General features: G+C 39.9%; 3 protein-coding genes across 9 annotated transcripts in view; all 3 read right to left on the bottom strand.

The window, feature by feature from the left end:
• The window catches only part of PXK (PX domain containing serine/threonine kinase like), a 50,108-nt gene extending 42,748 nt beyond the window's left edge, over window positions 1–7,360 (bottom strand). For 4 of the 7 annotated variants that reach the window (XM_070936826.1, XM_070936828.1, XM_070936829.1 and 1 more), the window contains exon 1: window positions 7,178–7,360. In XM_070936826.1, coding sequence (XP_070792927.1) covers window positions 7,178–7,279 — 102 coding nt within the window. In that variant the 5' untranslated portion in view covers window positions 7,280–7,360. The remainder of the gene's footprint in view (window positions 1–7,177) is intronic. The other 3 variants (XM_070936825.1, XM_070936827.1, XM_070936833.1) reach the window with 2 other exon arrangements.
• A 6,838-nt stretch (window positions 7,361–14,198) lies between these two features.
• HTD2 (hydroxyacyl-thioester dehydratase type 2) lies at window positions 14,199–15,354 on the bottom strand. The gene has a single exon (XM_070936820.1). It carries the CDS (start codon window positions 15,352–15,354, stop codon window positions 14,827–14,829), a length of 528 nt encoding a protein of 175 aa, XP_070792921.1. The 3' UTR covers window positions 14,199–14,826.
• A 5-nt stretch (window positions 15,355–15,359) lies between these two features.
• On the bottom strand, window positions 15,360–20,252 carry RPP14 (ribonuclease P/MRP subunit p14). The gene is made up of 6 exons (XM_070936822.1): window positions 20,119–20,252; window positions 18,584–18,700; window positions 18,376–18,460; window positions 17,343–17,419; window positions 16,271–16,349; window positions 15,360–15,442 (listed from the first exon to the last, which is right to left on the bottom strand). Exons 2-6 carry the CDS (start codon window positions 18,682–18,684, stop codon window positions 15,386–15,388), a joined length of 399 nt encoding a protein of 132 aa, XP_070792923.1. The 5' UTR covers window positions 18,685–18,700; window positions 20,119–20,252; the 3' UTR covers window positions 15,360–15,385.
• Between the last annotated feature and the right edge of the window lie 2,238 nt (window positions 20,253–22,490).

The raw sequence follows: 22,490 nt of genomic DNA, 5'->3' as shown, positions 1-22,490 counted from the left end.
GTGGGAATGGAGATTTTGCAATATCCTTCCCTCAGAAGTGGGGAGGGAATGGGGATTTTGCAGTATCCTTCTCCTGGAGTGTGGTGGGAATGGAGATTTTGCAGTATCCTTCCCCTGCCACACCCACCAAGCCATGCCCACAGAACCAGTAGTAAAAAAATTTGGATTTCACCACTGATTAAAACTGGTTTCTAGGTCAGCACCTTAACCACTATACCAAACTATCCGCCTGTCTGACCGACTTCCTACCCCTTTCTCTCTTCCACTTGTTTTTATATACCCACTTTTGCAATTTGCACTGTAGAAGAATCCTAAGTGGACTTCAGAATGTAAAACAACAGATCCTGCAATCAAGCCCGCCAAAGTACTAGAAAAAGCAGCAGCGAACCTTCCTACAGAATCTAGCATTGAATTGAATATCAACAGTACTGCAAATCCTATTCAGAATGCACATTACAGGCACTTTTGTTCCTGGACACAAATAGAAGTTGATCAATGCACTATTCTATCCTAACCTAACACTGATGCAACCTGACATTAATTTTTATGCACACAAATATTGCATACCTCTCCCCTTCAGTTTTCACCATAAGGCACAACTTCTGGTAATATGTAGAATCTTGCTTAAAGATACATTTGGTTAAAAGAAGCATTGATCTGGGATTTGCCGAACTTAACACTGATGAAGCATGAAGGTATCATATCACTCTGTTGTTAAAAAAAATTCACAGAACTCATTTATCAAATGATGACTAATACCAAGCTTCAGTTCTAATTTTCTTCTAGCTGCAAGCAATAAAGAGTCTAGCACCTGGGTCTCTAACATGGCACCTGCTAACATGTCCCTTGTCAGTTCCCTGCCCTGCTTAATTTTATTTATGTTTAATTCTTAGAAGCACAAATGGGAAGCGAGCATGTTGCAAAGCAAAGCATCTGTGAGAGTTAATTCTTACCCTGTCAGTGAAGAACAGTGGCAAATCTTATTCCTATGAAAAGAAGGACACATGGAGATGCGTGTCCAAAGCAAAGAAATCTGGCAGGAAGGAAAATGATTTGGAAAGTAGGTTTAGAGTAGGTAATGATGTATGGAACCTTATATTTCTTACCGCTGAACAACATTTTGTTGGATAAGGTCCAATTTCAAGTCAGCCAAGATCCTTTTGAATCTTGAACCTATCTTCTGGCATGTTAGCAATCCATCCCCACCCCCACTTCCCTCAGGTTTAATTCATCTGCAAATTTTATGAGCATCTCTTCTGTTCTTTCATCTAATTCATTTATAAAGCAGTTGAAGCGTACTGGGCTGAATCCTGAAATACCTCACTGCATACTACTCCGTGTCCACCATGCATTAGCTAGGGCTGTTCAGCCAATTGTGAATCCATTTTTGGTAGTGCAACTATCCATTCCATATTGTTCCAGTTTATCAAGGAGGAGGCTGGGCCTACTGAAATCTTACATCCAATGCCTAAAATTTAAGTAGACTCTGCTGACAGCATTTACTTTGTCCACAAATACAGTCACATTGTCAAAGATTTGTCTGGCAGTTTTTACTGGTTTTACTGCCGGTTTCTGGTTATCACCTTCTTCCTTTCTTAGTGTTTGCAAAATCACTTCTTGGTTATTTTTCTAACATTTTCCTAGTACAGGATAATTTCAACCTTAAGATAATTAAATGGGGGGAGGTATTATTATAGGGAAGACATGTTATGGCCTGGATAGTTCAGAAAATAAAGTGTAAACTCTGCCAACAGGATTATAAAAAGTAAAGAGTTTTGAAAATCATTTAGTTTAACCCCCTGCCCAGTGTAAGAGTAATTTATTAAATCACCCCTGATGGACAAGTAGGATTTGTAGGATTATTACATAGATTAAACATGTATGATAAATCTATAAAAATAATGAAATCTCATCCATTTTCATGACTCTTCCAGAGTTTCATTTGTGTAGTACTGACAGTCTGGAAAACAGTATCAATTTAAAAGGTGCTTCCTGCCCTAATGGATCTCATTAGTTGCTAAAGGCCAAGAGAAGAATGGTTTACAGACAGGTTATTTGTGGTTTATAACAATGAGCCTAACCTTCTAATCCTGTGCTGGTAAAAAGATAAAAGAAGGAAGTGCAAGGCAGCAGTTTCTGGTTCCCTTATGTAATTCACATAAAACCTTATTAACTTGGGTATTGAGATATTCCCACTGTACAAAATAAAGAATTCTTAAGTATCTGCTACTGAGGAATTTAGACATATCAGTGATGGAGAGGAAGATAGACCCATCAAAGCCATCTTGTTTCAATAATTCTTAGCTTTCTATTCAGAGCCACGATCTTTCTCTTGAGAAGACCCTCATGATTTGTGGAAGGAAGGAAGGAAGGGGAAGGAAGGAAGGAAGGGATTCTGTAAACATTCACTATGAAGTGTTTTTTTATTCCCAGTTGCAATATTATCTGGTTTAGCAGATGGGGAACCTTACATAGAAAAGGATTAAAATGAAAAATTAGAGAGTCACTACTATAGAGGCAAAAATTAGGAGTCTGGTAGCACCTTTTCAGACTAATGTATTTTTTTTTTTTTGCTGATGATATTATTTAATAATAAACATTTTGAAGAACACATTCTTCCCATCTGATAATTACATAAAGAACAGTGTGTTTGCTATGTATTATTGAGGTTTTTTTTTTTTAAAAAAATAGGATTTTGGTTAAACTCAAAACTCAATAAGACTAATGTATTTTATTAACAGGTGTAGGCTTTCACGGAGTTTATCAGGTGCACAAAGTGGCTAAACTGATGTAAAATTTAAACAGGGGATGGGAGGTGAAAACATATTGGTTGTATAGATACAGGTTACATGTGGGCCAGACTGCAAGTACCTTATTAACAACTAAATATGTTAAAAACTTCATTTCTTGAGAACTTTTGAGGTATGTTTCAAGAATCCCCTGCTGTTATAGTCTCCATTTTCAAAATGGTCCCTTTGAGATCCGCAATAGCATGCTGAGGGAGTTGAAATACTCTGATATACTCCGAAATGCTGTATCCACTTTTGAGTCCTGCTATCAAACTTGGGTCTGTTAATTCTTTTGCACAAAATTTGTCTCATTCCTCCTACACAGAATTTAAAGGGGCATTGCTTGCAGGTGACGGCATATATTATATCAGAGAGAGCTTCTGAAGGCACCTCTAATTTTGCATGTTTTTTGGTTGGGGCCTATGATGGCTCTGTTGGTGTAGAGGTGTCTGGGTTGATAACAGGGTCTGGTTCACATGTTACCATAATTAGCTTATTGCTTGAGAGCAACTGCTCAGGCAGGGTGGTTGCTGTAAGCAACATAGTACAAAACTATGGAAATGTCACCAATCTCAAATAAAGGAGAGGCTTCAGGAAATAAAGAGCTGAGAAAGTGTTATTCCAGATGAAGATGTTATGCAGCTGTGTGTGTACTATGGCCACATAAGGGGTGGAGCAAGTGGCTCAGAAGACACCATTCCTAAGTTCTTGGACTGTAAAGAAGACAGCAAGAGATTTGTACTTTCAGATTTGCAAGATTGTTAATGTAAAGTAGTGCTAGCTCATCGGCTCATGTTTCCAGTCCTATAAAGAAAGGCTTGGGAAAAAGCTTGCACTACCAAAGGTAAAGTAGTGAGTAGAAAATTTACACTGTCTGTTGGCAAGTCATCCTTTGTTGGCATCAGTGATTATGTTTTCAATGGCTTGAAGTCCATATTTGTGGGGGAACTTCATGCATAATTTCTCAACATCCATGGTGGCTAAAGTGACATTAACGAGATTGCCTATGGAATTCAGTCTTCTAAGGAATCTGTTACGTATAAACTGGGTTAACAAAATCACAAATGAGGTGGTGATAAGCCGCCTGGGAAAGCAAAAGGAAATCATCAAAGCCATTAAAAAGCGAAAGTTAGAATATTTTGGACATGTGATGTGACACCTAGAAAAATACGGCATCTTTCACTTAATCCTCCAGGGAAAGATTGAAGGCAAACAAGGTCCAGGCAGAAGAACAACATCAAGGCTTCAAAACCTAAGGGACTCGTTTGGACAAAACTCAGCAGCAGTTTTTCAGGCGGCTGTTGACAAAAATAGGATTGCCAACATGATCGCCAACATCCGATAACGGATATGGCACAAGAAGAAGAAGGAATCTGTGGTGTTTTTTATGTAGATGGGAATGCTGGTGGCTTAAGGTCTTAGTATAGTATAGTCCATTGGAACATGATAGTCCAGCTGTGATTGTTTCAATCGTTGAGACAATGGGACAGAATTGGATTGTCTGGTTTGTGTAGGTAGGTAGAAGGATTGCTGGAGTATTTCCAGTAGATATTGTCTTGTACCTCCTAAGGAAATTGTTTCATCAGATTATGTAGTTCTGTTTTATGTACAGGTAGTCCTTGCTTTACGGTTGGTCACTTAACATGTGAAGTTGCAATTGACCTACCTAGGCGGGGGGAGGGGGGCAGGGTTACTTACGACCTGGATTTGATGTTCTGATGGTCACCCCGCCATAATCATATGAATACACTTCAGGTACTCTGCAGCGTGAATGCATTTATGGGCCATGGTCATGTGACTGTGTTTTAGGATTGCTTTGCCCAAAATCCAGCATTTTGCTTTTCAGCAAAACTGCACCCACAGCAACCATTGGTTGTGGTTAACAACCACTGTGTTTGCTTTACAACTGCTGCAAAAAATGTCATAAAAGCAGGTCACACGATCAACCCACTTTACAACCGTCACAAGTTACAACCGTGACAGGCAAGCTCCATTAGGGCTGTAAATCGAGAACAACCTGTATTGCTGTGAAATCTGAGAAGTTGTATAACATTGTGCTAGAGAGTTGCCTCTCAGCTTCCTTGACACCATGTTTTATTATAACAAGGTTCCCTCCTTTGTCAAGTTTGTTTGACTATGATGTCATATTTAAGTCCTTCAATAGCATTTTGTTCCGCTCTGCTGAGATTATTGAATAAGGGGAGTTTTTTTAATTGATTATTGTGAGGTTAGCTTGTTGGTGAAAACATTTGGTGTAGGAGGGAGAATAGCTTGGTAACAAATGCCTAAGTAAGCAGCACAAGTGTTGTTCTAGCATTAAATTTCCGAGATTATTATGCCACTTTCATATATAAAAAGGCAGTGAACATACCTAATACTCTTGCTTATTTTCTCCTGTGAGATGGGCTGGGTTGAGAGTGACTGCTCCAAAGCATTCAGCTGGCTTTCAGGCCTAATGTAGGCCTAGAACTAAAACTCCTAGTGTCCATTTCTAGGCCAGCAGCACTTTAACAATTACAAACTGCCTCCCTATTATTGTAAAAAAAAAAAAAAAAAAGGCAAAGGTTTCTCCTGCCCAGTCATGTCCTACTCTAGGGGTGATGCTCATCTCCATTTCCTAGCAAAGGAAGGAAGTCATTGCTTTCTTTCCGCTCCCCATTAGGCCTACCAATCTCACCCATTCTGCAAGTAAAAATGGCACTGAAAAAAATCTCGTTATTAATTCCTATTGCAAAACGAATTTAAAAATGGTTAGTCAATGCTGGATAATAATAAACAATAAAGAACATAAGCAGCCAATAACTATATTCACAATACTCTAAATTTACTTGGTATATGAACTACATTTAATTTTTAAGTTTTGTTTTTAGTTATGGGCAACTTTTTAAATTATTGGCAATCCAATCTGCCCCTAGACAAAAGACTCAGTCCCCAAAGACAAAGAAATACATACTGTTACTTTTTTTTCTTCACTAAAATCTTTCTGAATACCATAGCAAACACTGTCTAAACGTAAATATATTGGTCTGTAAAAAGGCAATTAAAATTGGCTTTTCCCTCAGGCTTTGGAGCTTGATGATTGGAGCTTTTCAGGAGATGAATGTATGATTTCCTGGTTGCCTATTAATGTTTTGGATTTTAATTTAATTGTTCATCTTGTTTTTTAATTTATTAATATACCACCCACACAGAGTCACAATGTCTGAGTTGGGTGGGTCGCTAGATTAAAATTGCTTCCAGAAGAATACTAGATCATATTTAACCTTTTCCTGTGCTCAGTTAAAATACATTTCCATTTTCAAGGTTTGTCCTCACCCCTCCTAATAGACTCTTATTCCTCCTTTCCTAGCTGGCCTTTTCAACCAGGGTTTCCAGCTGAATCTAATTAAAAACATTCCCCTCCTCAAATAAAAATCAACTTTCCGGGAACTGAATTAACAGGCTTTCGTTGGTTTGCCACTTTTTTTTCACTTTTTTTCATAGAAAAAATCATAGAAAAATTATGCAACAATTGCTAGAAAATATATTAATTATATTTAACCCTTGCTAAATATTATTAATATTAATATTAAACCCTTGCTAGAAAATATTATACAACCACACACCTATTACACATAGTAGCAAATCATCAAAACGCCTATCCTGTTAAATTAACCTATGTACTTTTAAAAAGGCAAACGATCCCCAGGGCAATCCCGTCCTGCCACATGGAGCAGCGTGATTTCCATAAGGCGTTCGCTTTCGTTTCAATCACGATCACGGAGAGAAAGGAGGGAGGGAGGGAAGGAGGGGGAGACGGACGGGGACGGGATAGAAAATTTCCTCCAGGTAAGTATCGTTTTCAAACGCGTCCCGTTCCGGATTTGTAACATTTTAACAAATTGCTCCCCGTCTACATTTACCAACGCTTGGCGTTGACCACCCACCGTATCCCATGCGTAAAAGAGCCCCCCGCAGGGAAACTCCACGAAGCGCCTTTTGCTTGCTTTCCATTGAGAAGAATCGGACCCCGCCGACATTTGAACCCAAGTCTCTCCTGGAAGAAGGCTCAGTTGCCCGGATCAAACGGCGTCCTCGCTCCCCTTGGAAAGAAAGGCTCCTTCGCGCCCACGCCTGCAACCAGCCTTCCCCCCCCCACACACACACACACATCAGGGCCCTTCCAGATGAGGTTGCAGCTCGACACCCATAATGCCCAGCCGGAGCCCAAGCTCTGCAAAAAAAAATGCCCGGCACTGGAAAAAGCAAAGCAATCCTCCCGCACGCAACTCCCGTACTCTCCGGGTCGCGGGTCGCGGATTCTTGCAGGGCGCCCCACGCCCGCCGGGTGCCGCCGCGCTCGTGCCGCAGCCCAGCCGGGGCCCAGCCGTTCCTCTCGCCTGGCTCACCGTGTGCGAATGCAGGCTCTGGCTCGCTTCGATGACGGCTGTCAGCGGCACCGTATCGTCCAGCAGCACTTTCCCAGCCGGCGGCTTCTCCATAAAGGCCATGCCGAGCGCCCGGGGCAAAAGCCCGGCGCCCCTCGCGGTGCCTCGCCAGGCGGCTCCCTCCGGCTCTGAGCGACTCCGGCGGCTGTCAACACAGGAACCGCCTGTCCGGAGCCGTCCCTCCTCCGGGTCTTAAAGGCCGTCGAGTAGGCAGAGCGGGGGCGCCCTCCCCCGGCCAAGGGACGGCCCCGCGACGTCAGCTTGGCCGGCGCAGCGCTTGGGTGAGGGAGGCCGGGAGGATACGGACGGAGGGAGGCCCTGCCTTGCAATAGTTTGCGAGCGTGCAAAAAGAAGCCCGCCGCTCCGTTGCAAAACCTCCTCTTCGTCTACTCCTCCTCCTCCTCCGCGTTGAATTGGCCGAAACAGAGGAAACAACGCGTAGTATTTTAGGGACTTACGCATTATGGCCAAAGGGTTTGCGGCTTCATGGGGAGGCAAGGGGCTTTATCCTCCCTGTAGCAAGGCCGCCTATACTACTTACAGCTAGCACATGCCTCATCTTGGAGAGTTAAAAAGGGTGCCTAAGGAAAGCGAGGGTGCAGGTGAGAGAAAAACAACCGATGGGCAATTTGAAATGGTGGCCTGCCTCAGGATTAAATTCCCGGAAATATTTTGGTTTTGATGCTGGTTCATCATTCCTGGGTGTGGTGTTGTTGCCCCGGAGATCAGTATATTGGAGAAAATATATGACAATTTATTCATCTAAGGCAGGGGTCAGCAACCTGCGGCTCTGGAGCCGCATGTGGCTTTTTCACCCATCTGCTGCGGCTTCATCTCACTCAAAATATGTGTCACAACTGGCAATGTGCGACACCCACCGGCATGCAATTTATTGAGTTTTTCAACACCCCACACCCCTGGTAGGCCAACCATGGATAAATCCAAGAAAAGAAAAGTTTCAGAAGAAAACAGAACGTTTAATTCAATTACATATGCTAGTTTTGTGGCCGCTCAAGAAATAGGCAGGCACGGAAAGGGTTTTGTGGCTTCCGGTGTTTTCTTTTCTGTGGGAAACAGGTCCAAATGGCTCTTTGAGTGTTTAAGGTTGCAGACCCCTGGTCTAACCTAAGGTAACAGTCTATTCAGTGTTTCTCAACCTTGTTGAAGTTAAGATGTGTGAAAGTCAATTCCCAGAATTTCTCAACCAGCATGCTGGCTTGGGAATTTTAGGAATTAAAGTCCACACATCTTAATATTGCCAAGGTTGGGAAACATGTTTATATGCTGCTTATAAATTGCATCATTTTGGAACACGGGGCTAATGGAGGAAAATATTTAGAAACATCAGTATAGAAAATAACACATAAATGTGCAATGCTGTACTGAACAAGGAAACAATTCCTGAAATGTTTAAGGAGACTGAATAATAGTGTGTTTAAGCAAGTTACTCAGTTTTTGCCAGCAAAGACTCTTGTAAGCCAGGTTTGAAATAACATCCCATGAAAATTTGGCATTTAATTTACCTTTAGTGATAGGTACAAGGAAGTTTTAAAATGGGGGAATGTAACATGTCATAAGACTACATGTCTTATTCAGAAGTTATGTAGAGCTTTAAAAATAAAAGCAGTGATCTGTAAAAATTGGACAAAGATCATCTTTCTACACACAATGCTGCTGTTAATTATAGTGCAGGTGTGTCTCACATTGGTTAATTCTTTGGACAATGTTTTTATTGTAGCCTACAGAGGCTGCAAATTAATCAACCGTTTCCTAGAGAAACAAAACTGAGATGGTAAAGACTAGGAGAAAGGAAAGTGAAACTTAAGTAGTTCAACTACAGTGTCATGCCAACCTTCACCTCTTCATCAAATACTTTTTTTAAAAAAAGCAAACAGTAAATTAGACAAAACTTCGTGGTATTCTCATTGTTGTCCAAAGTTGTATACATTGACCATAATCTTTTTTTTAAAAAAATTACACAATTTAACATGCTTGTAATGGATTGAAAACAAAAACACTCTTTGCTAGTATTTGATGAGTCCAGGAAAGGATTAAGAGGTCTGCTGGAACAGGTCTGCTGGAATTGATCCAAGTTCCTACTCTGTAATGTAGGGTGCTATTACAATATACTTGAAGAATAACTGTTCAGTCTCTCTCTTTAAATACCTCCAACTATAGAAAACAGCTCATTCTGTTAAGTTTTGTCTCTTAATGTTAGCCAGAATCATCTTTCTTGCATTTTTCAGCCATGCTTCCTGCATGAACAGGTCTTACATGCTTAACAGCAACTAACATCCTGATTGTGGGGGCAATAAGCCAACTTTGTATAGAACAACACAGTTTAGGGGGGGGCGAAAGCCCTAATAAGCAGGTATATACAAAAAAGTATGCAGGCTATTGCTATAATGCATTGTAAGCCGCCCTGAGTCTACGGAGAAGGGCGGCATATAAATTGGACTAATAAATAATAAATAACATCTCCCTTTAATCTTGTCTTTGTGATAAATATATAATAATCTGATTTTTTAAAAAACTTTTGCTTTCCTGATTCGTTTAACTTGTTGGCTGTCCTCCATTTCCTGAATGACACAGAGGCAGTACTGCCACCACCGTAGAATCCAATGGAACTTTAATCCTATTCAACAATTATTTTAAAAGTATGGTCTTCATCAGTTGGTTTATACTTCCAACCTTCCTAAATTGAGTGGAAGAGAGATTGAAAACTCTTTGTGGATTGGGGAGATCTAAATGCATTTTCTCCAACCAAAATCAACCTGTCTGAAACAGACAGCTCAGGAAAGAATGTGCATGTTTCTTCACTTGTGTGACATTTTTTCCATTAGGACACTGTGCTACAGAACACCTTTCATCTGGAAATTTAGTTTATCCCAACACTGATAGCCATCCAAGGTAGAGATCTTTCTTAATTATGAGAACATAGTGTTTCGTGAATATTTTCCCCTTTTTACACCGTTTTCAGACTGAATGTTAAGGCGGGGGGGGGGGGGGTGTTCTATTTTTAATTGAGCTATGGACATTTTTTAAACCATGGAGTTATGTGTTTGTGTTACCAAGAAACTTGTGATTGTGACTGTATAGAAAGTTAATAAAGAAATATGCATTAGAGCGGAAACAACACACGGAGCCTGGATTTATCTTCAGTTTTTGAAGTTATGCCAGGAAAAAGTCTTACTAGTAATTTTTTCTCGTGATCTAAACATTATACATATATTAATGATATGTGAGAGTATGTTCCATAGGTGCTCATAGTTGTAGGTAGTTAGGGGCTGCTTTTCACACTGCAGGCAAGACAAATGTATCATATACCAAAACTTGTGCAATATACAAACAGGCTCATTTACTGTACTCACAAGGTCATGGAAGTCAGGATACATATCCTTCTTTATCAACTTAATATATATGTAATTGAGATACTCAAAGTGAATAAAAATCCCTGGAAACAGTATTTTTCAGTGTGTCTTAATTAATCATTTGTTATCTGGCTACTGTCTCTAGGGAATATTAAAAATCCTATGAAGATGAAATACCAGAGAACTAAATATAGTGTTCTACCTGTTACCTAATGAATTCATTAAGCTAATATTTTCACATTTACAGCTGTTTGTGTCTTGCATTGTTTCTCTTCTCTGCAGAAAGCTACAGAAAACATGAGTTATAATAGCTTTATAAATAAATCATCTGACTATATAAATAGCTTCTGATTTTTCAGCTGCAGAAAGACACCCCCATTTGTGTTACTACATTTGTTCTTCTCTTTAACACATGCAAATAAAGTTATTTGGGAAACAAAGGTATAATGATCACCTTTCGATTCCTTTCAGAATAACTTTCTTTCAGAAACAGCTTTGAAACAATTCTTAAGCGATCTGGAAAGTCAAAGGAACTGCATTTCAAGGAAATATAATTTTAAATAACTTATGTTGATGTGCATTATCATAATGACTATTAACTGTGCCTACTAATACCTGTGTGACCAGATGTGGCAAGGTTGAAAAATAGGTAGAAATAGTGGGTTACCCCCTCTCCTCACAAATTCTAACCATGATAACAACCCTGATTTTGTCACTCTGTGTGTTTTTTTTTCTTCAGTGAAAAAACAAAAAGGAAATTATTGTCTCCAGTGTAGGAAATAGTCACTTGAAATGGCTGAAATGTTTTCAGCTAAATTAATTTACTGGGAATAAGGTGCCCATAATAATGAGGTACCATCATGGCTCCAACAGTAGATCTCAAAAGTTCTTGATGCTTTAAGCCTGAAATTTATTCCTTACTAACCTAAGAATAGACCTGATGCCTCAGTCTTGTCTAGTGTGTGGCTTTGCACATGAACCAATTCCACAAGCAGGAGAAAAAGACAGAAAAAGAACACTTTCCTTGCAGTTGGTATTCAGACACATGCTGCCCCCAACTGGATGGGAGCATTGAAGTGAACTAATAAGAGCTTGATGGATTTGTTCTCCATTCATTTACTTCTAATTTTTTTTTAAAGCTATCAAAGTTCTAGTCATTGCATCATAAATAGGTTCCACACGTTAGTAATATGCTGCATGAAGAATTGCTTTTTTAAAAAAACAATCTCCTTCACTACTTCATTGGTTTCACTGGCTGGCTTTTACTGTTAGTAGAGAAGGAAAGAATTTCTCAAAATACTATATGTCATACATGATTTTATATACCTCAATCATGCCCCATCTCCCTTTTTTCAAGCTTCAAGAGCCCAAAATATTCTAGCCTTTTTGTGCTGAAGACCCATGGTTATTTTAGCTGCTCTCTTTTACAGTTCTTTCAGCTTTATATCACCTTTTTCAAGAAGGGGAAATAGTCCTGGACACAAACCAGCTGTGAACATTCCATAGATTTGTATAGGGCAGTGATGGCTAACCTTTTTGCCATCGCGTGCCAAAAGCTGGGGAAGTACGGGGTGATCGTGCGCAAGTGCCCACAGCCATAATTCTATGCGCCCTGCCCCCCCCATGCTTCCCCTGCTTTTGGCATGTGATGGCACGGTGGGCCCAGTAGGCCCGCTTTTTGCCCTCCCCAGGCTCCAGAGGCTTTCTAGGAGCCTGGGGAGGGCGAAAACAGCCTTCCCCACCCCCTTCTGTTTGCTGACTTCCGGTGGGCTCAGAAGGCCCAAAAATCAGCTGGTCAGCACGCGCATGCTTGCTGGAGCTGAGCTAGGGAATGCTCACATGCCCACCAATATGGCTCTGCGTGCCACCTGTGGCACACGTGCCATAGATTCGCCATCATGAGTATAGGGTATTACAATGTTGGCATTTTTATTTTCAATTGCTCTCCTAATGATTGCTGGCATGGATTTTTTTTTTCATAGCTACCACATACTGAATTGGCATTTTGTGATAATCCACTCTGTGATATCTATCCTATCAATATGTGATGTGATGTTAGCGCGTGACATACATATAAGTGATATGTTTCTGTACCATTTATTCATATTAATTCCAGGGCAGGTATTAGGTGTGTGTACATACCTTTAATTCAGTGTTGTCTCCTCATGCAGTTTTCTTAGCAAGATTTTCATAAACTGCTTGCTCTTGGTCCCTCCTCCCTAGGACTGACTGGCCCAAAGTGACCCAACTGGCTTTGTATCGAAGGCAGAACTAGAACTCAAGGCCTTCTGGTTTCTTGCCTGGAGCTTTAATCACTGCATCAAACTGGCTCTCATGTATTGATTATAGCATCAAGCTGTTTACTCTTAGCAACCACCTAGATCGGGGGTGTCAAACTCACATCGTCAGTGTTGTCACATGATGTATCAACTTTTTTCCTTTGCTAAACGGTGTGGGGGTGGCCAGTGTGTGACGCATCTGGCCCACAGGCCGCGAGTTTGACACTCCTGACCTAGATAGATTTTCTCCATGATGATCTGGTCCTTCCGATTTTCCAATGGTACACTCATTGCCACTGAAACGGAGTCCATCCACCTTGGTGCTGGTCATGGTCTTCAATATTTCCCAGCAGGAGAACCTTCTCCTGAGAGCTGGCTCATGCATGTGTCTGAAGTAATTTGTGCCTAAAGTAAAACCTTTTTTGATGCCTCATCGATTTGTTTTCTTAGCTATCCACTATATTCTCAGGAGTCTTCTACAGCACTGAAGTTCAGCCTCCTATTACTTTTCTGCCTGCTGATACAGGTCAGCCACAATAAACTTAACTGTTACCTTTTCCACTTATCTCAAATTTAACTCACTTAGGTACATGTTCTCCCTGAATCATAAATAGCTTTGATATAGAACCTGGATGTTTTTACATCTCGACTCTCAAGGATATTAAAAATCCCCTGTTTCTCCTGTCCAGGTATTATGAGGGATACTTCTTTTTTTTAAAAAAAAAATTTGATTTATATGCTGCCCTTCTCCGGAGACTCAGGGCAGCTTACAATAAACAGCCGTTAAAATGCAATCTGTTATTCCGAAGCTAAATGCCTAGCAATACAAGATGTTCTTAAACCAGACAGGAAGATGCCAGAGACCCTCATCTGCACTTTTTTTCAGTGGCAATTATTCCTGTGATAAGATCAAGCTAGTGCCTATTTGACTCTCTGTGAACTCTGTGTTGGGGTTCCCAACACACAGGCCGCGGCCTATTGGGAGGGAACTGGGCTGCCAAAGAAGCAGCAAGCATGCGAAGCTACATTTGCACATGTATGGGACTTAGATTGCGTGTGTGAAACCATTCCCCTCACACACACAAACACACAGCTGCTGTCAATCCACAGTAAAGTTTGGGGGACCCCTGCTATATACGATCTACACTCGTGAAGACCTTGTTGGCTGGGAGCTCAGTGACCACTATAATTTTATAGTTTAATGAAGAAAATTGGTTTGGGCTTCTCCAATTGCTTTTGGTTTATTCTTAAGGTTTTTCCCACCAAGATGTATTGTGGAAGGATTGCAAACAGTAGCCACCGTATAATTACATAATAGAATTACCCAGATCATTAAGAGCAACAATACAAGTTTTTTTATCAATTGGGAAAGTTAAAACAGAAGGAAGATAAGAGAGTTATAGTTGAGATTAACATTCCAGAGAAGTTAAGTGTTACTTTGTGTAAGGAGAATACCAGGCTTGTACTGATTTTTTTTCCATGAATATAATTTGAGGAAATAACATTAAGTTCTTAATCTTATTTGTCGGCTTATACTATATCAAACATATTTATATAAATGACATTTGTAGGAGGAAGAAGAGGACAGATCTACAATGTACTTCTAGTTAATGATAAGGGGATGGATTGCACCAACTGTCTAAGCAATAAAACTATCACCTGGGTGGTTATTATTTATTGATAAAATGCAGAGCTAGTGGGGTCACTGGTTAAACCCAACATGACAATCCCTAAATCTGTCCAATATATAAATCCAAAGTAAACACTCAAGGCATTTTAGAAACTGATTTTTACCTCAGCATTCTTCTGAAGCTTTCATTCTATCTCACTGTCACATTGACAAAAGGCAAAGCAATCTTTTAAATCAGATCAACATCAAAACGTTGAAATTAAACTTTCAAATTCCTCATAGAGTTAGGTAATTACTTGACTGCAGCTAAGAGTACATCTCAGCTACCAATTAGGTCACATGTTTCTGATCTTCAGGCACTACAACTTTAACGATACCCTCCATGACAATTTTGCCACTTTGGACAACTGTACATGACACTGCAATATAAGCAAGACATCTCTTCAATTTCTTCACTTCTGCTGAAGCCAAGACCTCTTCTCCAACATATAAAGGAGATGGAAAATTAATTTCCTGAGAAAGGAAGATACACCCAGGCCCAGGCATTTTCGTACCTAGGACAGCTGAAATAAGTCCATTGATCAAAACACCATGTACAACTGTTCTCCCAAACCTTGACTGCTTTGCATATTCTTCATCCAAGTGTAATGGGTTAGTATCCCCTGTTAATTCAGAAAAGATAACAATATCCTTTGGTGTGAACTTCTTAATTATTTCAGCTTTGTCTCCAACTTTTATGTGTAAAAACTGAACACGGTATTGAGTGAAGAATGGCATGGACATGCTTGGCTTTGTGGAAAATATTCTCCCAAGTCTCACACAAAAAAATCTGCATTTGGGCAATGCCATCAGCATCATGGTGTTATACAAACCATAATCAACTGAATAATTAATCTAGTACCATTTCTCTGCTGTTCCCAGCTAACGCAAGAAGAAATGGAGAAGTCTAGAGAGAAAAGGGAAAAAAATCAAATAGAAGCACAAAATCAATTCCTTTTGCATAAAAGAACATTCAGGCAGCTTAAAGCAAATAAATGGCAGTTGATTAATTTCCTTGGAGACCAAATTTAATAACTGCAAACCTAGGATAGGATGGTTAAGTGGCTGAACTCAAGCATTTCAAGTAGATGAAAGGAAATGACGCCATAAATAATGGTGGTGTCAGCCTGAAGCCCTGAGAAAAGAAACGGCCATAGCCAGGTCGGCTTATATATTCAAGAAATATAAGTTGCTAACAGCAACAGGTTATTTGTATTCTGAGCAGAACAAGCTGGGATGAAATTATTCTCCCCAAAAAAATAAATAGTAATACAATAAAGCAACCAAGAGTAAGGCATCAGACAGTAAACTCAACACGCCCTTAGAAAAACATATTTATCTTGTTTCTTATCCACACAATGAATTCTCTGAATAGGTTAAAAAACAATTGAAAAAAATATAAGGCAATAAAGCTCAGAAAACCCAGCATACACCCACACACAACTATAATACTTTAAAGCACAGGATAAGAAGTGCATGTGAATATAGTCTATGGCAGAGGTCTTCAAACTTGGCAGCTTTAAGACTTGTGGACTTCAACTCCCAGAATTCTCCAGCCAGCATAGGATAGCTGGCTGGAGATTTCTGGGAGTTGAAGTCCACAAGTCTTAAACCTGCCAAGTTTGAAGACCTCTGGTCTATGGGTTGCCTATCTTCAATATAAGATCTAAAAGTGCCAGAACAATAATTTTATTGAACAAATAAAGCTTTCAACTGATTATTTCTTGATTCTTACCTGTATCACCCTAAAGGCACATTTTCTGTTCTGGTACGAACCAAGCAATGATAGAGCACTCCACAGTTTTACAAGGCCACTGTATAAATAATAGCATTGGATATATTAATGGAAATGACTAATCAGTAGGCAAGTAAAGTAAACCAAAAATATTTCAACCTCAATAGAATTAAGGTTCAATGAGCTCTTAGCCATAACTATCCAGAAATTAGATCCAAATAAACTTGAGGCTGACATTTCCCAACATTTATGCTAAGATAACAAATTATGCTTTCCTGATAAAACAATTGCATTTAATGTAATCAATGGTAGTGAGTATGGAGCCTGTCCATTTATATACAGCAGCTTGCCCTGCCAGTATTAATGAGGGTGTGGCTTTCTCCTTGGTCTTTTCTTAATTAGGGTATTGTTTTCTGCTTTATTGTTTGACTGGTGTCAATCCCTGTTTATCTGGATGTAGGCTGCTGGAGAGGATGAGCAGAGTGCATCCATGAACACGAACTAATAGTCAGAAGACTCACTGAAAGCTCCTTAATCTCACAACTATGAACAGATTTCAACTGGGAAATCACATAAGTAATCCAGATCAAGCCAAATCCAAAAATGCTAGAGAATTTCTAGAAACTAAGCATTCAGACAAACCAGCCAAGAGACTATAAAAAAAAAAAAACTAAGAACAAAATATATTAGAACACATCCTCCACTAACACTGACAGGACAAGCTACTGTACATAAATGGGGAGCAAACACCACACTCACTATCCCTGATGGAGTTAGCTACTTGGGTAATGAAACATCTGCAAGCAAATAAGCTCAGAGAACTCCACAAACCAGTGTTTCTCAAATTTACCAACCTCAAGATGTGTACACTTCAACTCTCAAAATTTCCCAGCCAGCATGGGAGAAGTCTACACATCTTAAAGCTGCTAGGTTTGAAGGGTAAAAAAATGGTACAAGACTTATGACTCCTTACTTGAATTTAAAAATAATTATCTCCATTTTTATTATTAGGTTAGAAAGCATTCTTTTATTTAACCACACTTGCCAAGAAAACATATTCAAAATGTCTTACACATTAGATACTCTAAGTATGGCAGTCAACGTTTTTTCCTCATATGTCAAAACATCAACAGGTAATGCAGCACCAACCTGAAAGGAAACATGCCATTGTTACTAAGATGCACTTTTAAAAGTCTCAAAGTCATGAAGAAAGCTCTCATAAGAAGTTCAATTCTATTCCACCACTACATTTAGTTTAATTTGATGTAATTACAAACTTGGTATTCAAGGTAAGCTTAATGAAGAATGACCTGCAAGTTTTTTCAATATATTTCATTACAAGTCCAAACTTGTAGGATGTAATAGAGAATAATGCACAAAATGAGATGATCTTGAATATTTGTTTTCATCATTTTCATCTTTTTCTTGTACACATGAAAATCATCAGGGCCCCATATATCTGGGAGAAACAGCTGGTATTTGTAATCAGAGGCATCGCCTGATCCTACCTTATTGAAAACATAATGACTCTTTTGATGCCAAAAACCATAAATGAGGTTTGGGAAGGGTTGTTTATCTCTTTAGCTACAAATGACAGCAAGGAACAGGGCAGTGATGCAATATCATTAGAGGAGGCACAAATTCTCTTTTTAAATTTTTGGTGACGGGGGTGTGTTTTCATTAAAACAGATGCATGGCCAATCGGTGTTTGACATCTCTTTCCTTATTATTTTTTCCCATATAACAAAACATTGCTGTCATTTGATACTAGATTTTAGTAATGAAGTTATTATGAAGCAGGAAACAGTGCCAGAGTGTAAAGAAGAAATTAAGTGACCACTCTGTTTTAAAGGATATTAACTCATAGCAGATAAATGGCTGACATGCAAAGAACCAGTTTATTAATGATCTGAATCCTAGCTCAGCATGGTATACAACTACAAACTGCAGTTAGTAAAAATATTCCTAATACAGACATTTCAATCAAACCACTGTAAAGTCTTCCATTCCAATCACCCCCTTCCATATATACTGTAAGTAAATCAGAAGTTACAAAGGATTCATAAATTATTACCTCAAAAATAATTTAGACAAAAATGACATACCTCACCATGGAGCCTTTTCAAAGCAGAGATGATAAGTTGTTTGAAATCAACAGGATTTAAACTAATGCCAGCTTCTTCAAACTCCCTACAATTCATTTTTTGTAAAAAGGTTTATTAGTAAGTATAGTATGCCTCTAACATGTTAAAGTTATACACAACTGAGCAGAAATGGAATGGGAATATTTAAAAAGAATGAATTTGAACTTACAAATAGATCTTCAAATAATGGTATTCAGAAACATTCTTCAGGACTATTCTTTCATAAGCAGGAGGCTTGATGCCCTTATTTTCATCGTCAAATTCAGACATCTTAGGATGCCCATTTCTAAAAGACAGAACAGTCCATTCTGACATATTGTCAAGTCCTAAGCTCAAAATCACAAACTCTTAATTATGATCATTGTCACCTGCACTTTAAAAATATATGCATTGGCAGGGAGGGGAACTGTCTTATTCTTCATTCTATTGAATGAAGTTCTCCTTCTCTAACTGTCCAGGATTGAAATTGAGTGAAGCGTGGTTAGCCTCCTCCTGTAAAGCTTCAGCCAGTGCTACTTTTCCCTGTGTCTCCCTTTCGTACTTCAAATAGTCAAGTCTGGCCTGAGTTTTGGCGGTTTCTACCTGTTGTCTTGCCTGAGTAGTTGTGTAGTTTTAACGCTGGTTTGTAGTTTGCAGATGAGCCAACAGAAGGCGCTGTAACCTAACTAATGCTTGGGTTAAACTGGTTTTAAGCCAGTTGTGGGTTCCTCCTGGTTCAGCCCGGTTCAGCCGAGCTGGTAACAGTAATGCTATTACGTCACCGAACCAGTTCTCTTACTTTGGGAGCTGGGCCCTCTTGCCTGCCCCCGCGTTATTCCGACCTTTTATTTCTTCTTTTTTCACCCAGCTGAGAGGTGCGGCAGAGCGGATTGCCGCACCTCAGTTGGGCAGATTCGCAACGCGCGAAGCGCATGACCGAAGAGGCGATCGCACGTGAAGCACGCGCACAAAGAGAACCGGTAGTGAAGCCGGTTAGAACCCACGACTGTTTTAAGCGTGTTTCTTTGAATAGAGCTGCAATGCAACTGTCCGATTTGGGAACCCTAAGAGTCTTTCCTAGAACTTCAGTTCCTTTGGACTGTAATTGCTTGCCCTATAAAGGGGATTTAGCTTTCCACTATTTTCTTCAAGCAAGATTCAAAGTAACAGCATGCACTGCAGCTGGTCTGCTCATCTGCATCAGACCTTTCCTTTACAAAATGCCTTTGCAACTTGCTCTTCAAATGCAGATTGAGCTGGCTAGGCTGGGAGAAGCACCTTGTATCATGCAAATTCTATCTCCATGGAGACCATGTAGCTGGGCTTGCTTTGTACTAGAATACGGCTTTTTTTCTTTTTACTGCCGAGGTAGTCTCCTAAAGCAACATGCACATAAAAACTTTGCAAACGTGATTCGAACATGCAGCCCTGGGCCCCTTTATAGCACGGCAATCTTCTTAATTGACACCAGAAAGGTCTTTCCTCTTTCTTCCAAGAAGAGAAGGGGGGGGGGGAGGCTATCCATTTTCTGTCGTTTTACTGCCAGGCAAAATATTTTACTCAGTTAAATCCAAACGGAGTTTGGGATGCAAAAAGAAGGAAAGCAGGCTTTTTCACTCCCATGGCTAAGCAAAGGTCTCAATTTGGTGTAGGCAATTAAACTCTAGCAAACAGGTTTTCATACAGATCAAGATTATTTCGGGTATCCTCAAAACACGGACTTACAATCATGGTGAGTCAAAGGTGAGATTCATTAGTATATTTCATAATCTGTTCCATTTCCTAGTGTAAAAGGACAGTAGATTTGTTCCCCGGTTCAGAAAACATGCTTCTCTCCTCCTTTGCAATTCATAATGGCCGGGGCTTTGTTCTACACCCCAGGCAGAGAGCCTCAATGGCCAATCAGACACACAGATGTGGTTACATGTCATGGACTACATTTCCCATAATGCAACCTCTGTCTACATTCCCCCACAATGCAATCTCTTAAAGAGACAGCTCTTAATTCTTAAGGTAACTAATTCACTACAATTCACTATCTAAACAGCACAGTTTTCTTGGGGGGGGGGGAAATGTCCCCAAATCCCAAAGGATTTGAATCCCAGTGAAAATGTACACTACAGGTCTGCGGAGATTTTCAGTCATCCAGATTGTGGTTGTCCCAAAGATGCTTTTTCCAAGAGGCAATTGGACTTTCTGGTTTTTCTGTGAAGACGTTTCGCCTCTCATCCAAGAAGCTTCTTCAGCTCAGACAGGATGGTGAGGAATCCGGTATAAATCCTTCCATTCCCCATGAGAAGTAAAACATCTTCAAAGAAAAACCAGAAAGTCCAGTTGCCTCCTGAAAAAGCACCTTTGGGATGTACACTACATCCTTCAACTCTGGGTCTTTGCTGAAATCGTACTGGTTGGATTCACACTTTGAACCAAAATGTTAACAAGTTACTCACATTTTAGTCCTAGAATGGTTGTGTGAACCAAGCCTTACTGTCAGATGTAAATGCCTTATTCTCTAATGTGTAAATAATGTATATATATGGAACATCAGGGGTTAACTTATTCTTTGGACTTTAATGTATTCATAATTTACCACTCCCATTCCTGGCTCCACCCCTTGTATATAAAAGGAGCCATCCTCCCCATTTTCCTTGCTTCTATCTTGAATATTCAGCGAATATAGAATGCCTATTATGATTAAAGAGAAATATATTTAAATCTTTAACTTCTATTATCTTTATTGAGTCTGATCCTGAAAATATTGCAACAAGCTGGTAGCAGAGGATGGTTAATTGACTCAATAAGTAATTAAAAATGTCCAAGAAAGATAGGCCCAACACCAGGGCCTACAGCAAAGAAATAGAAACTGATCAAGAGATGATCAACGAATCCACTAATGCGATTTCGAGAGAATCCGAAGAATACACCACTGAAGAAGAAGAACTGATGAGTGAAAATAACGACCAGGAAGAAATCGAGATAGAAAATAACGAACTCAGGTCAGAGATATTAAAAATACTAAAAAGCCAAAAGAATGATGAAAGCCTCATCGCGGACCTCCAGGAGATGCTGAGGAACAGCGGAGCAGCGAGAGAGAAAAACATCATTAAAGAAAAACCCAAAGATCAAAAAACTGTGAGTGAAATGACTACTGAGAAAATAGTTGTAAAAAAGAAAAGATGTGACCCCGCGCGAAATTTTGAATGGCAGCCATCTTGGTTTCAACGAACTTCAAAAGAGAGTGAAGCAGAGCCAATCAAAACGCTCAGTTCAAAATTTCTGGCGCGAAAAACGCTATCAGACGAAGAAAGTGAAAAAGAAGTCTCAAACTCTTCAGATGAACCAAAATCAGAAAGTGAAGACGATTTAACAAAGTCTCAAGTAAAGTCAGCAATGAAAACACTTTTTGCTGCTTTTGGGCCAAGATTGAAAATTTCCAAGACGTCAACGAAGAAGCAAGAAATCAAACCGACAACTCAAGACCTGCACGCTCCCATCCTGACTTCGAAAACGACGACACCCGAGCCCAGAGAGCCATGCCGATTCCGTCCTACACCGCAGACAGAATCGAGTGCCAGCGCACACAAGAGAAAGAGAAGAACCGCCGCCATCACCAAAGCCCCAAAAACCGAGCCAGAGACCGACTCATCTGAAGAGGAGCGGATCGAGAGAGCTGAAATGGAGAGAACCTTCCACAACGGCGCCAAAGAAGAAATGAGCAACGCGCATGTGCAAAACTACGTAGACGGCCCCGAAAGACTTGAACTGGCTAGAGAACCGCGCAGACTCGTTACAAGCATCCCAATGCCGTTCTGTAATTTCCTGCACTTGAGAGACCACGGACTGCCTCAGGTTGTAAGTAATGGACAAAATAATGTGGGGAACTTACCCAGTGACTTCCCAAAACTTAGAGTTGATGGCATTAATTTACAAGAGTGGTACCAACAGCTTCAGGTTATTTTTATGAAAGAAAATTTACTATTCTTTATAACTAGTCCTCCAAGAAGACCTTGGACTTTAAAAATAGATTGTTTACATCATAGAGCATTTTTCATAATAATTTCTAGCGTGTCTCCTGCAATGTATCATAGCATCAAACC

Source organism: Pituophis catenifer, unplaced genomic scaffold (genome assembly GCF_029215685.1).
Source record: "Pituophis catenifer annectens isolate HBS135680 unplaced genomic scaffold, rPitCat1.0.hap2 SCAF_2, whole genome shotgun sequence".
Classification (NCBI taxonomy): Eukaryota; Metazoa; Chordata; class Lepidosauria; order Squamata; family Colubridae; genus Pituophis; species Pituophis catenifer.
This window is presented reverse-complemented; position numbering and strand designations above follow the sequence as displayed.